The sequence below is a fragment of the Equus asinus genome, chromosome 9, assembly GCF_041296235.1.
Source record: "Equus asinus isolate D_3611 breed Donkey chromosome 9, EquAss-T2T_v2, whole genome shotgun sequence".
In the NCBI taxonomy this organism is placed as follows: domain Eukaryota; kingdom Metazoa; phylum Chordata; class Mammalia; order Perissodactyla; family Equidae; genus Equus; species Equus asinus.
The window spans coordinates 70,201,311-70,214,563 of NC_091798.1; the positions used below are offsets into that span (position 1 = coordinate 70,201,311).

General features: G+C 31.9%; 1 protein-coding gene across 26 annotated transcripts in view; it reads right to left on the reverse strand.

Annotated features, from left to right (window-relative positions):
* The window catches only part of PPIP5K2 (diphosphoinositol pentakisphosphate kinase 2), a 64,047-nt gene that overhangs the window by 43,779 nt on the left and 7,015 nt on the right, over positions 1 to 13,253 (reverse strand). For all 26 annotated transcript variants that reach the window (XR_011505926.1, XR_011505925.1, XM_044780068.2 and 23 more), the window contains 7 exons: positions 11,274 to 11,469; positions 8,158 to 8,248; positions 6,853 to 6,938; positions 5,659 to 5,813; positions 4,038 to 4,139; positions 2,689 to 2,850; positions 1,124 to 1,245 (listed from right to left, as the gene is read on the reverse strand). Coding sequence is in view for 24 of the 26 variants with exons in the window: in XM_044780068.2 (XP_044636003.1) it covers positions 1,124 to 1,245; positions 2,689 to 2,850; positions 4,038 to 4,139; positions 5,659 to 5,813; positions 6,853 to 6,938; positions 8,158 to 8,248; positions 11,274 to 11,469 (914 nt within the window). In the remaining 2 variants the exon portion in view is untranslated. The remainder of the gene's footprint in view (positions 1 to 1,123; positions 1,246 to 2,688; positions 2,851 to 4,037; positions 4,140 to 5,658; positions 5,814 to 6,852; positions 6,939 to 8,157; positions 8,249 to 11,273; positions 11,470 to 13,253) is intronic.

Genomic DNA, 13,253 nt, shown 5'->3' on the forward strand with positions numbered 1-13,253 from the left:
CATTGCTCTTTTTTTTTAACAAATTTCTATTATATTTTACTAAAATGTTAACAGTGAAGACATGCTTAAATACATAAAACATTTTTTATTTTATTTAAATTTAGCATTTATTCATGCTGACATTTAGTAAGCTCTTCCAAATTTCAGGTTAAGGGTAAGTTCACGAATCTTTGAAATATACTATAAAAGCTGACTCCAATTATTAAAATACATTTTAAAGCGTAAGTTTCTTATGGCTTTGTCATTTTTACTTTGAAATGGTTTAAAATAGCTTGTCTTGTGAGTCTTCTAAATCAAGGTATAAGAAAACAGGTCAAAGAAAATAAAGATGGCATTCTCATATGCAATAATTTCTCTTACATTCACCTGATAATCTAATGAGATTATCTTTAAGTAACACATGCTTGTAGAAAGCAGCATCATTCAAAAGAATCCTGAATTCCAAATATTTCTATTTTACTCTGGTTACTTATTTTATGAATGTTAATTTTGTGCCATTAAGTAAAAGAATGAAATTTTCTGAACTATAATTATATAGCAAAAACTTCAGAAGGGACCTGCCCAGTGGCGTAGTGGTTGGGTTCACGCGTTCCGTTTTGGTGGCCCAGGGTTTGCAGGTTTGGATCCTGGGTGCAGATCTAGCACCACTCATCAACCGATGCTGTGGTGGTGTCCCACATACAAAATAGAGGAAAACTGGCACAGATGTTAGCTCAGGGACAATCTTCCTCAAGCAAAAAGAGGAAACAGCTGATAGCTCAGGGCAAATCTTTCTTGTAAAAAAAAAAAATTTAGGAGCAAAGTAATCTAATAAATCAGCTGTTTTTATTAATAATCACTTTATAAATCACTGCTACAGCATTCCTAAATCTATGAAGTTAAAATTCTTTTAAGGCTTTATCTATACTGGTCATAAACTAATCTGTCTTTGATAACCCAAAGTATAAGCCAGGATTTGGCATCATCTTTGGGGATGTAATTTTATGAACACTAATTTCTACTCTAGAGTGCTTACACAAAATCTTATCATCTGACATTTACAATTATTTGGTTTCTGAATAAACAGTGTTCATTAGCTATAACAATGGTAAAGAGGAAAAAATATAGAGAAAAAAATTCTTACCCAAGTATTTTTGCACAATCATCATAATACTTCATGGAATTTTTCACAAAACTGAAGCCATTGACATCACAGACATAGGACTGTCCATTGGCCCGTAACAAATCAAAGCCACAAACTGTTTGCTATTTAAAATAAATTATAAACTTTAAAGTACCATTTGAATTAGGATTCACAGTTTTCCAGTCTTATTGGAACATATCAAATTATATAAATGGCTAAAAGTGTACTACCGGTTATTAGTTTACTTCATAATAAGTAAAAAATGAAAGAAATTACTTACTTATAACCTGAATACTCTGAAAATATATAACACATGCCATATGATTATTTAACTTTCTTACTGTGAAGCAGATGTAGAATAAAGCTTAAGAGACAAGAGAGGCCACAAACATAACATATGGTATCAAGAAGCTCTTCAGTTAGCATTTCATTAAAAAATAAAAGTAAAAAATTTTAAAGACTTTGATAAACTTTGTGCTTGTAGAAATTATATCCCTTTAATCTAAAAAGACATATCTCAAAAGAAATGTCAAATTATCCCTATTAATCTTTTAAATCCTGACAACCACATCTTTTAAACCCCACAACTACACCTGTGAGCACCCCAAACAAATTTACTTTATTTGGGAGAAGAAAACAGTTGAAAGGTATGAATTTCCTGCTCAGGCTCCAGGAATTTTCTAATCTTCTACATTTTCTATTCAAATCATCACATATTACTACTATTACTACAATGTGATTTAAGTCTGGTATTACAAAATTTAAATGACTTATATAAAGTTATTAAAATACATTTTCAGGCTAATATTCCTTCTGTAAAAGAGACTTCAAATTATTAAGACACAAAGAATTTATTATTTAATAACCATTAATATACACCAGTCTTTAAGTTACATATCAGAGGCAAGGCTTCCGAAAGGTAATTTATCCTTAATTAGATGCAAGCAGTACTACTCCTATTTAAATCTTTACTAAACGGTAGTAAAAACCTAACAATATAGATTAATTGAAGGAATTAGTCAAATGTGAGAAGTAAAAAGTTTTCTTTGAGAAATGTATTTGTATTGCTTTCACGCACATATTTTATCACAAAATAGGACAAAGGATCAATTGCCAAGGCTAGAAGACTACTGAGGAATTTTTATTCAACAAAAATATCGTTTATCAATTCTATGAGTAAATAATACTTGTAACCAGTTTTGTTTTTAATATGCTAAACAATACCCCTAAAAACTGGTTAACTCTACTGTTCTAGTTAAGTTTTCCTCTGTAATTTTAATTTCTGAATAAAATGGACAAAGTCCCTTTTATATAATACAAAAAGAATATAGAGAAACAAAGGCCTTCATTTATTATACATTTTTATTACTGGCACAATAAGAATCCTTTGAAAAGTACATAACTCATTCAGATGTACCACTCTCATTTTCTCAGCTTACTTCTCCAATTTTAAGCCCAAATCTCTTTTACTCAAAAAAGAGAATTAGAATTCCTTTTACAAAGGTCTATATGGCCTGTATAAAATTCCTTTTACAAAGGTCTATATGGCCTGTATAACATCTTACCTTAAACGCAAGGCAGACTTTCCAAGCAATTAATTTCTCTCGTGCATTAAGAATAACAGGGTATCTTACTTCTTTTCCTTCACTATCTCGTTCCACCTTGCCATCGAGTGCTGGAGATTTTCGAGCTTCGGCATGGGCATAATCTGGACCCACTGTATAAACCTTTCATGGAAATTAAACGTATATTTTATTTAAAAATATCTATATAAAAATACAGCAGACAACAAATTCAAAGGAAAGAATAATCAATAAAAAATACTTTAGTTTCCAGACTATTCTTTCACACATTTTTCCATTTTACACGCCAAAATTTTCAATACACTGAAAGAGGTTATAAGTAACTAATTTCATGGCAAAACTGGTAAAGTGAGGTTTCATTCTTTACAGAAAGTTATACCAAGCATTATGAGGAAATACTAGGATATAGATGATGTGATCCCTCTCAAATTGCTTTTAGTTTAACAGAAGAAAGGTACAAATAATCACAAAAACATTTTAGATGGAAATAACTGCCAAAAAAAAGATTAAAAAAGGAGTGGGGGGAGGTGAGGGACAGCATGAATTCAAAGGCAGACAGGAAACGGAAAGGCACTCTAAACAAAGGTAATAAACACAGACGGAGGCAGACGCATGAAACAGCATGACATATTCAGGTAAGAGTAAGTTATTTGGTATGGTTTACACTGTAAGAAACAAGGTCCATAGGACAGAAAGAAGGCAGATTGTGAAATATCTTGTATGCCAGCCTTATGAATCTGATTGTTATCCTGTGGTCAATGAGGATCCACAAGAGAATTTTTAAGAAGAGGTTCACGATCAGGTTTACACCCTTAGAAAGAACACTCTGTGTAGACAGAGCCTGGTTGAAGGTAAAGCAATTAAGACCTTATTTTTCACCAACAGAAATCACAAATATTTTTATATCACACTACAGTTGCTGCAGATCTCAAAAAACATTTAAGTTAATCAATGCTTGGAAACTGAGGTGGCTATTAGACCCTTTACCCACTATATTTTGTTACTTAATGTCCTTTCAAAGAAGCATACATATTATTGTATCACAAAATTGGTTTTTAAATATTTTGATAACTACACTTCTACAAAATTTGTCTCCTTTGTAATCCTGTATGTTTTATTTTAAGCATTTGGGAACATTATTCTAAAAAAAGGGTCCACAGGCTTCAGATTGCCAAAGGCATTCACAGTCCAAAAGAGATTAAGAATCTCTTGTTAAAAAGAAAGAGATACAGAGTAGAGGTTAGGGATAGCTAATTAAAGGGTAATCTCTTTTTCTGAGATCATTGGTAAACTCTAAATACAAAATTAAAATATACTCTGATCAATCTTACCTTAACATCAGTACCATCTGTGGGCATAAACTCTTCATATATATATGAGCCTGTTTTCCGTACATTGCTTTCTGGGGAATAAACACTACTTCTACTGCCAATCTGAAAATCAAAGATGTCCATCAATATGACAACTACATTATTCCCCTCATTTTTATAATATAACCCTTTAACCATCTATTTCCATACTAGATATTTCCAAAAATTTTTTCAACCCACAAATATTTAACAAAACTTACTATGTAGTTGATCCTATGTTATTTTCTGCTCTAATTGTAACTTACGTGTTAAACAGCATAAAAAACAATGAACACTAAGAATAATGTTTCTAAGATTCAACCATGTTGCTGCATGTAACTCTAGTTTGTTCATTTTTACTACTATAGAATTTTCCATATATAGTGTATGGTATAAATACACCATAATTCTGTCATTCTCCTATCAATGTATATTTAGGTTGCTTCCTAAGCTTTAGCTAGTAGAACAATGTTGCTTTGAATATTCTTAGAAGTGTCCCTGTGGCACATGTGTGCAAGAGCGTTTCTAAGGTCTATACTAGAAGTGGAATCGCTAGGTGATAGAATATGCTCATATCCAATTTACAAAGATAATGCCAAAATCTTTTATAAACTGTTTTAACAATTTAGTTTCTCCAGCAATGTATAAGAGTTCTCACTGCTCCATATCTTTGTCTATATTTGGTATTGTCAGACTTCTTAATATTTGCCGCTCTCATGGATTTAAAATTGTGTTCTTACTTCACATTTCTATGGTTGTTTGTAAGTGTATATACATTTTTAAACCTGATATAATGCTAAATTACATTCCTAAGAGGCTATACTAATTTACATTTCTGCCAGGTTGGATTTGTGCTTGTTTTCTATCTCAATCTTTTTGATCTTTGCTAATCCAAAAAAGTAATTCAATGTTATTATCTTTTAGACTTGATTTGCATTTATTTTACTATCGGTGCAATTTTGAGCATACTTTTATGTATATAAAATTTATCAGTATTACTTCTATGAACTACCTATTTTGGGGACCATTTTTCTAAAAGACTGCTGATCTTTATCTGAAATTTCTTTTTTTTTATTATTTATTTTTTTATTTTATTTTTTTTTCTGCTTTATTTCCCCAAATCCCCCTGGTACATAGTTGTATATCTTAGTTGCAGGTCCTTCTAGTTGTGGCATGTGGGACGCCGCTTCAACGTGGCCTGACGAGTGGTGCTATGTCCACAACTAGGATCTGAACCGAAACCCTGGAGCACTGCAGCGGAACCTGCAAACTTAAACACTCAGCCACAGGGCCGGCCCGTTTTTTTTTATTTTTATTTTTTATTTTTTTTTCCTGAATTTCTTATATAACAGATACATAAATGCAAAGTAGAAGGAAAATCAAGTAATTTTCTTGGTATTCTGTAGGTACCAATTTTGCATAAACAACACTGTGTAACCAAAACAATGCTTTGCTTTTCTAACAAAGTATATCAACTTTATTAATTTATCTCTAAATGATACATTCTTATTTAAATGCAGTATTATTAAATACTTGATTGCCTTTAGTAAAATTCATACAACAATGTATCAAGAACAACATTCACTAGGATAACAAAGGTTACCTTTCGAAAAAGCCTTTGACTTCCACCACCAGCAGACGTTGGATAATAAATGTAAACATTGTGATCTTCCGCACTGACTGGCTTTTCTACAAATGGCTTTTGGAAAACCTCTCCATTTACTTCTACATGATCTTCCCCTTCAATCAGATTGCATTCTATAAATCAAACATAATAGCAAGAAAAGTTACAGATTGTACATTATCTAGATATAATATTATTGAGGATTTTTATACTAGAATATTGATTACAAAGAAAAGTAATAGTGGATAATGTACTGATTTGATTTGAATCAAAACTATTTATGCAAACAACATTTATGATATATCGCATTAGGAACTATAGTTGTTTTTCAAAATCTTATGGACCTGCCATTTCACCCTATCATCCCACAGAATTCAAGGTGAGATACGAAATGATGCCAATAGGAAAAACTGAGAAATAATTCCATAATGCTATCATCTTCTGAAAAACATATGGGATCATTCATAACATAGATGCCATAAAACATGAAACTATTTAGTTGGAAAAGTAACCTATATGCAGAGTAAATAAGCGATCCAACCGGGAAGTCAATTTTTCACCTTGAGACAAACAAGAAAAGTTTCCTGTTACAGATAATAAATGCTTTACCTGGATTTTACCAGAAGTTTCTTTAAGGTACAATCAAGTCATCAAAATTCACGAAAATATTATCAGAATCTTAGATCTTAAGATAGAAAAGGCTTTTGTAGATTAAGTTATGTATAGTTTAGGAGCTATGTTTTGGATTACCAGGAAAATGAAGCCAAAGGTATTTGAAAATACTAATAGATAGTAATATTTCAAAATTCCTAGTCATTAGAAATTTAATCACAGCATCCCAGCATGAAGTTACTAAGATGTAGTTCAACAGTCATAGATGAATCACTTGTTTACCCCCAATCAATACAAATATTCAAATATGTAATTTAAAAATTCTTTGATTCTCAGAGATACGTCAAATGTAGACCAAACAAAAATAGGACATACAACTCCTAAATTATTAGCTAGCCTTTTAGTTTGTAGTGTCACATTTTAACTAAATATAATGCATGTTTATTTGGATCATTAAAAAAAACCTGAATAGAACACTATGGCTTCTTTAAGTACATGGGAAGTGGTTCAAAAGTATGTTGTGTGACAGAAGGTACCCTGCTTACAATCTCTTACTCTTACCTTTGGGATTATTTGGGTCGCGGTTCAAAATTGCATAACGAGGAAGTAAGATACCTTCAGCTTGAAGAATACTATATACTTCTCTCCTGAAGGAAAAGGAAAACATCCTTATTATTTTATTGGTCTATTTCACAATAAGTATATTATTGTACTGTTCATAAAGTATATTACTACTGTTCTACCACTAAAAAAGGCATGTATACTCTTTTTATTTTTTAAATAAACAAATTAAGTCATTTAAAATATTGAAAAAAGGTATTCTAAGGAAATACTCAGCAATTAGAACAAAATTGTATGCACAATACATTTTGTGGAATATTAAAATACTAATTTTTAAAACTGGGAATGTAAATGTATAAGAAAATGGTTAAAAAAAGTTGCTATACTGCAATGACAGAATATTACCTAACCATTAAAAACCTTATACTCTACAAATTTGGGAAAATTTTCACAGTATTATAAAAGTGATCCTAATTTTGTAAAATGCAAATATATGTATGTATTGCTTTCTATATGAAAAAATATGGTAGATGTAATGGCAGAGTTAAACACATGTCTTTATGCTTTTATTTTCCAAACTTCTTGAAATGAATATGCATTTATATATGTGTGTACATATTTATATTTATAATATGCAAACCTAGGAAAAATGTTTTAAAATTTTAGATATTAATAATGTTACTATCTGGAAGAAGAGAAAAAAATAAGAGAAGTACAAAAAAACTATAAAGCCTTATCTCTATAAAGCATTTTAATATATATAACCTTATATTGTAATGCTAACACACAAATAGAATGTTGGTGAAATCAGAAAGGTTCTCATCAGCGTGAAACATCAATTAAATCAAATACACAAATACATTCATATTTTACAATTTCTCTTAGAAATCCCTGCTTCTGGCCTGTTAAATGAATGCAAAGATATATAGCGAAATATTTTTCAAAATGGTTACACTTCACCATTAAAAAAAATTTAGTTAAATGAGTAAAGCCCTAATTTCATTATCAGTCACATGATAGAACAATTGTTCATAATTTTTAATGATTTAGTAGGCTCTGGAAATTAAACCTGGTTTAAGTCTTTGTCCCACTACTTGCGGAACTACTTGTAACTTTGGACAAATTGACATTCCTGATTCTCAAGTTTCTACATCTGTAAAACTGTGTATAAATACCTATATCTAAGTATCATTTCAAGGATACCATGAATTAATGTATATGAAAACACCTGATGTCATGTCAGCTTATAGATACTAAATAAATGTTAATTTTCCTTCCTTTAATTTAGTCAACTTCACCACTCACCTATCTTGTATGAGATACTGCATATTCAAGTCATTGATTACAAATGGATTCCTGAGTTTTGCATAGGCAACTGCTTTGTCCAGTGGAAATCCTAAGAACACATATTATTAACATATTCTGTACAATCTTAAGGTAAGTTGACATCTATAACTTTACCAACTTGAATTTACACCACTTCCCATAAAAGATTAACTTCATCATGCATATAACTGCTGTCTATATAAAGCATGGAATAAAACATACATAAAACTTGATTTAACTTTAGCTATTAAAAAATCCTATTTTTCCTAGTTAATTTGATTGATAAGGCACAGCAACCCAGTGGTTATATAACCAAATTTAGAGCACTGACATGTTAGTCACTGCCTGTTTATTCAGTCACTTGACAGAAGGTAAGATTAACTCATATACAAACAGAAATCTATACACATAAGTGTATCACAGTCACCTGATGATTTTTAAAAAATATATACAATTCTTCTTAAGTATTTCGATGCTTATACATATAAATGAGCTGCTAATTCAAAGAATTTATGCATCTTTAAAAATAGCAGCAAAAACAAAAATCAATTCATACAACAAATACACTTAAAATATAAAATATATGAGTAGAATCATGCTTGCTGTTACTAGGTCAATGTTAAGATATCAAAAGTTAACTCCCTCAAATTTCTAGACTTTGGTAAAGTTACTAATTACAATGAAAACAAATTGAAGGGCAGATATAGCAAGAAGAAATCCAAAAAACAATCTAAAGAATTTTAATGATTATACTTCACTCTCTGTTTTGACACTAAAAATCTCCAATCTTATCCATCAATACATATTATTAAGAGAGGCAGTGTACCATGGAGGTTAAGAGCATAAACCAGGGTTCAAATCCTGGCTCCATCTTTCACTAGCTATGTGACCTTGGGCAAACTTAATTTAACATCTCTTGGCACCTGATTCCTGGCTATAAACGGATATTATACCAATCTTCTGTAGTAGAGCTTTTGAGGAATTAAATAAGAGTGTATATAAAACAGCACAACACCTGGCATAGTAAGTGCTCAATAAATGTTAACTATTATTATTCCTTTAATGACAATATTTTAATGAAGGAAAAGGGTAAAAATCAGCAAGCACGCATAACTTTAGCATTTAACTATAGCACACTAGAGTACACCTGTAAAGACACTGTATTTTGTAGTATTATCAGAATAATTAGTAGAGGAAATACTAAAGTATATTGAATTTAAAAAACAAACAGAAAGCTACGTCAGTTAAAAATTTACTGCTAAATTCCTGTTAGTTTTTAAGATTTAAACAGAAGTACTCCATACCAAGAATCATTGGCCACAAATTACAAACCCTTCAAGTTTCATAAAGACTCTCAGAAGAATTCAACACTTGTAAAGACGTTTCAACGTCTATGAATCGAAGCCTCCTAACAGGATTCAGCAAATTGGAAACAGCTACACAGTCAGTTCCTGCTTTTGTTGTTGTTGTTACAGAGGAACTTTTTCCTTACCAAGAGGTAGCACATGGGATGTGACCTTAGATAGCACCTAGTTCCTACAGGCAAACAGCTCTTATTGGAAGAACCATATTGTAGTAAGGGAAGAACACCTTACCCTCAAGGATAAGCAAATTTTAAGATTCTCTGAAATGAGGGATTCAGTCTGTAAGGACCAGGGTCTTGGCTTCTTTATGAAATAATGAAAATCAACATAGGCTATGGGAGCACAAAAAGTCTCAGCCACGTTCCATCCCCTTCTTGCTGATGGAGATGCTTCTTGGACACCTAACTAAAGCGAGACTTTAACACAGCTCAGGACTACATATTTTGAGAACAATTTAATATGAATACATTTATAATTGAGCACACATCTTTTAAATTATAGTTCTTAGTGAGAAATCCACTTAATTCACAGATTCTTCTAACTTTTCAGGTATACACTTAACAATAAGTTTGATTAGTGGACTTTACTATGAACTAATACTTTACTATCAAGTCATACTTAAGCTTAATTGACATTTCAGTTTGATTTATAAATGATAGCAAGTAAAATCTAAAATTCAAATATTGAGTTCGTAAGAAATAAAGTATGAATATGTGTATGAGGAATGATAGAACATTTTCTACATGGCAAAAGCATAGGGGATTAAAATACTCAAGAATTTATCCTAAGAAATTTAGAGTTGAAAACAAAGATATACATTCAAAGAGTTCATCACAACCTTTTTTTTTAATATTGAAAACTGGAAACCACCTGTTGGCTATCGGTTAAATATGTTATAGTATATCCACACAACGATACACTACAACGCCATTAAAAATCAAGTTTTTGAAGAATGATATGGAGGGGAAAAAACCTCATGATATAATTAGTGAAAAAATTAAATATATATTATAGTACTAAATTTGTTTTTATAAAACAGACAGAGGGGCCGGCCCAGTGGCACAGCAGTTAAGTGTGCACATTCTGCCTTGGCGGCCCAGGGTTTGCCGGTTCAGATCCCAGGTGCAGACATGGCACCTCTTGGCAAAAGCCATCCTGTGGTAGACGTCCCACATACAAAGTAGAAGATGGGCATGGATGTTAGCTCAGGGCCAGTCTTCCTCAGTGAAAAGAGGAGGACTGGCAGCAGTTAGCTCAGGGCTAATCTTCCTCAAAAAAAAAACAAAACAAAAACCCACACATAGAGGGGCCAGTCCACTGATGCAGTGGTTAAGTTTGCATGTTCTGCTTCAGTGGCCCGAGGTTTGCTGGTTCAGGGTTTGGATCCCGGGTGCAGATCTATGCAATGCTTATCAAGCCATGCTGTGGCAGGCGTCCCACATATAAAGTAGAGGACGATGGGCATGGATGTTAGCTCAGGGCCAGTCTTCCTCAGCAAAAGGGGGAGGATAGGTGGCAGATGTTAGATTGGGGCTAACCTTCCTCAAAAAAGAAAAAAAAAACCACATAGGCAAAAAGACTGGAAAGATATATATCGAAATAACATCACCTATCTGTGACAGTGGGTGAGTTTAAATTTATTTTTCTATTTTACCTAATATTCTACAATTAATATGTATTAGTTTTATAATCAGAAATGATAAAGGAGTTTCCCTCCCCATTCTTTAATACCTTTAGAATGGAAAGAAATAAGACAATCGCATAAAGGCCAGTTTTCCACTGGTTCATTCAAAATAACATCCTCCTCAAATACTACTACTGTGATGTATTTAAATAAGGAGATCCGTTCAAGAATTTCCTTCATTGGTTTGGATTTGGATTTCTTTGCCATGGAACATATTCCAACCACAATCTGCCTTTCCGGTGGCTAAAACAGAAAAGAAACAAAAACTCAGGTTGACTTCACAAGAACTCCAAAGTACAGCAATCTTACATCTTTCTGAGAAGTAGATGAGGCATGTCATGAATCAATAAAAGTAACACATCAACCAAAAAAGGCATTTTTCAAAATTATGTCATTGTTATAGTAAACAAGCTTTCTACAAAAGTGTGGAAAAAATTTTAAAACAAAAAAACTTTCAGATGTCGTTACTATTTTCATTCAGATTTCAAACTTAAACAAGTACTCCTTCTTTAACTGTCTCTAGCATTTATTTACCTTCCTCACACTAGAAAGGGGCAAATAAGGGCAAGATTGTATCTAATCTAAGTAAAAAGGCCAATAAAAGTGAGAAAAAATTATCTTGCCTAAAATATGATGTTGTTCTGACTACAAAGCTATACAGTATTAAACTATTTTTGTAGATTGAGCTTGAATATTAGGTGGTCACCAATGACAACTTGGAAGGAAATTTTGGAGAAAGCCACATTGCTAACAGAGGTGTCAATGTTCTTTGACAACCTAATCGTCATACTCGATATTCCTGTTTAATGGTGTTGGTCATCTCTTGTACCCACGTTACAGCTCAAAGGCCATGATTTAGCCTGAAACTAAAAAAAGCAGGATATAGAAATAATAACTTATGAGTAGCTCAAGGGTTTATAAAATTACTTAAGATTCATTCTGAGGTCTTTGCAGTTAGGTGCTTAGAGTTTTATCGAATATCTAAAGCGTGACCAGTTTTTCATTTCAATTCTCTCTCCTCCATGATATTTTATATATTTCCTATGACATTATAATCTTGCTCAAAAGTATTTTACCAGACTTTATGTTATTATAAATCTAAGAATAAAATTGGATATAACATCAGAATTAAATCGTTATTCTTCTTCAGCTGAGAACTATATTTCTTCACTGCCTCCTCTAACTCATATGAAATTTAGAGTTCAAATTGGTATTGGATTTGACTGTAAATCAAACAGACCGTAAATCCTAACCTCCCTGGTTAACCTGTAATCCTATAAAACCTCCCTTTTATGTTTCCTTACTCAATTTTTTTCTGATCAAAAGCCTCGACATAGCTCATTATGATGTTCCTAAAGTAGATTTCTCCAAATAAAAGAACTCAACCTAACATTTCATGCTGCTTTACAGTTAAAATAAAAAGACTAATATGTTAAGTTTTGTTTACTAACTATAGATCTACTCAATGAATATCTGTTCATTGGCTAAGATAAACTGGAAACATTCAAGTTTAAAATGTACAAATAAACCTATATTAAGACAAAATTAGAGAACATTCCTATTAGGTAAAACCTCAGAAGCATGAAAATAATTTTTTAAGCAGATCTAAGTTATTTTATTAGATTTAATGTCTAAAATAGAATTTACATCTTTGAAATCTTAAAAACAGGAGAATGATCTGGGACAAATCATTTTACCAATCTATAGGTCAAATGAACTATATCAAGTTCCTCAAAAGTGACAACTATGTATCCTGAATGCAAACTCAATATAATTAGTACCAATATTCCAAGAACTATGCTAAGTGCTAGCGAGTTAGATATACAGAAACAACCTGTTCTCAAAATACTTTGACTCTAAAGGGGAACACAGTATTGATACAGTACATTATGATACATGGAATACAAGTATAGATGTCAAGGTATAGAAACAGTACTGAGGAAGAAGTGTTTGAGTTTCTCACGGAGAAAAGAGCAGGAGAGGGGGAAGAGTGAACAACACGAAATCTGAGCAGGGTTTTGAAGAAT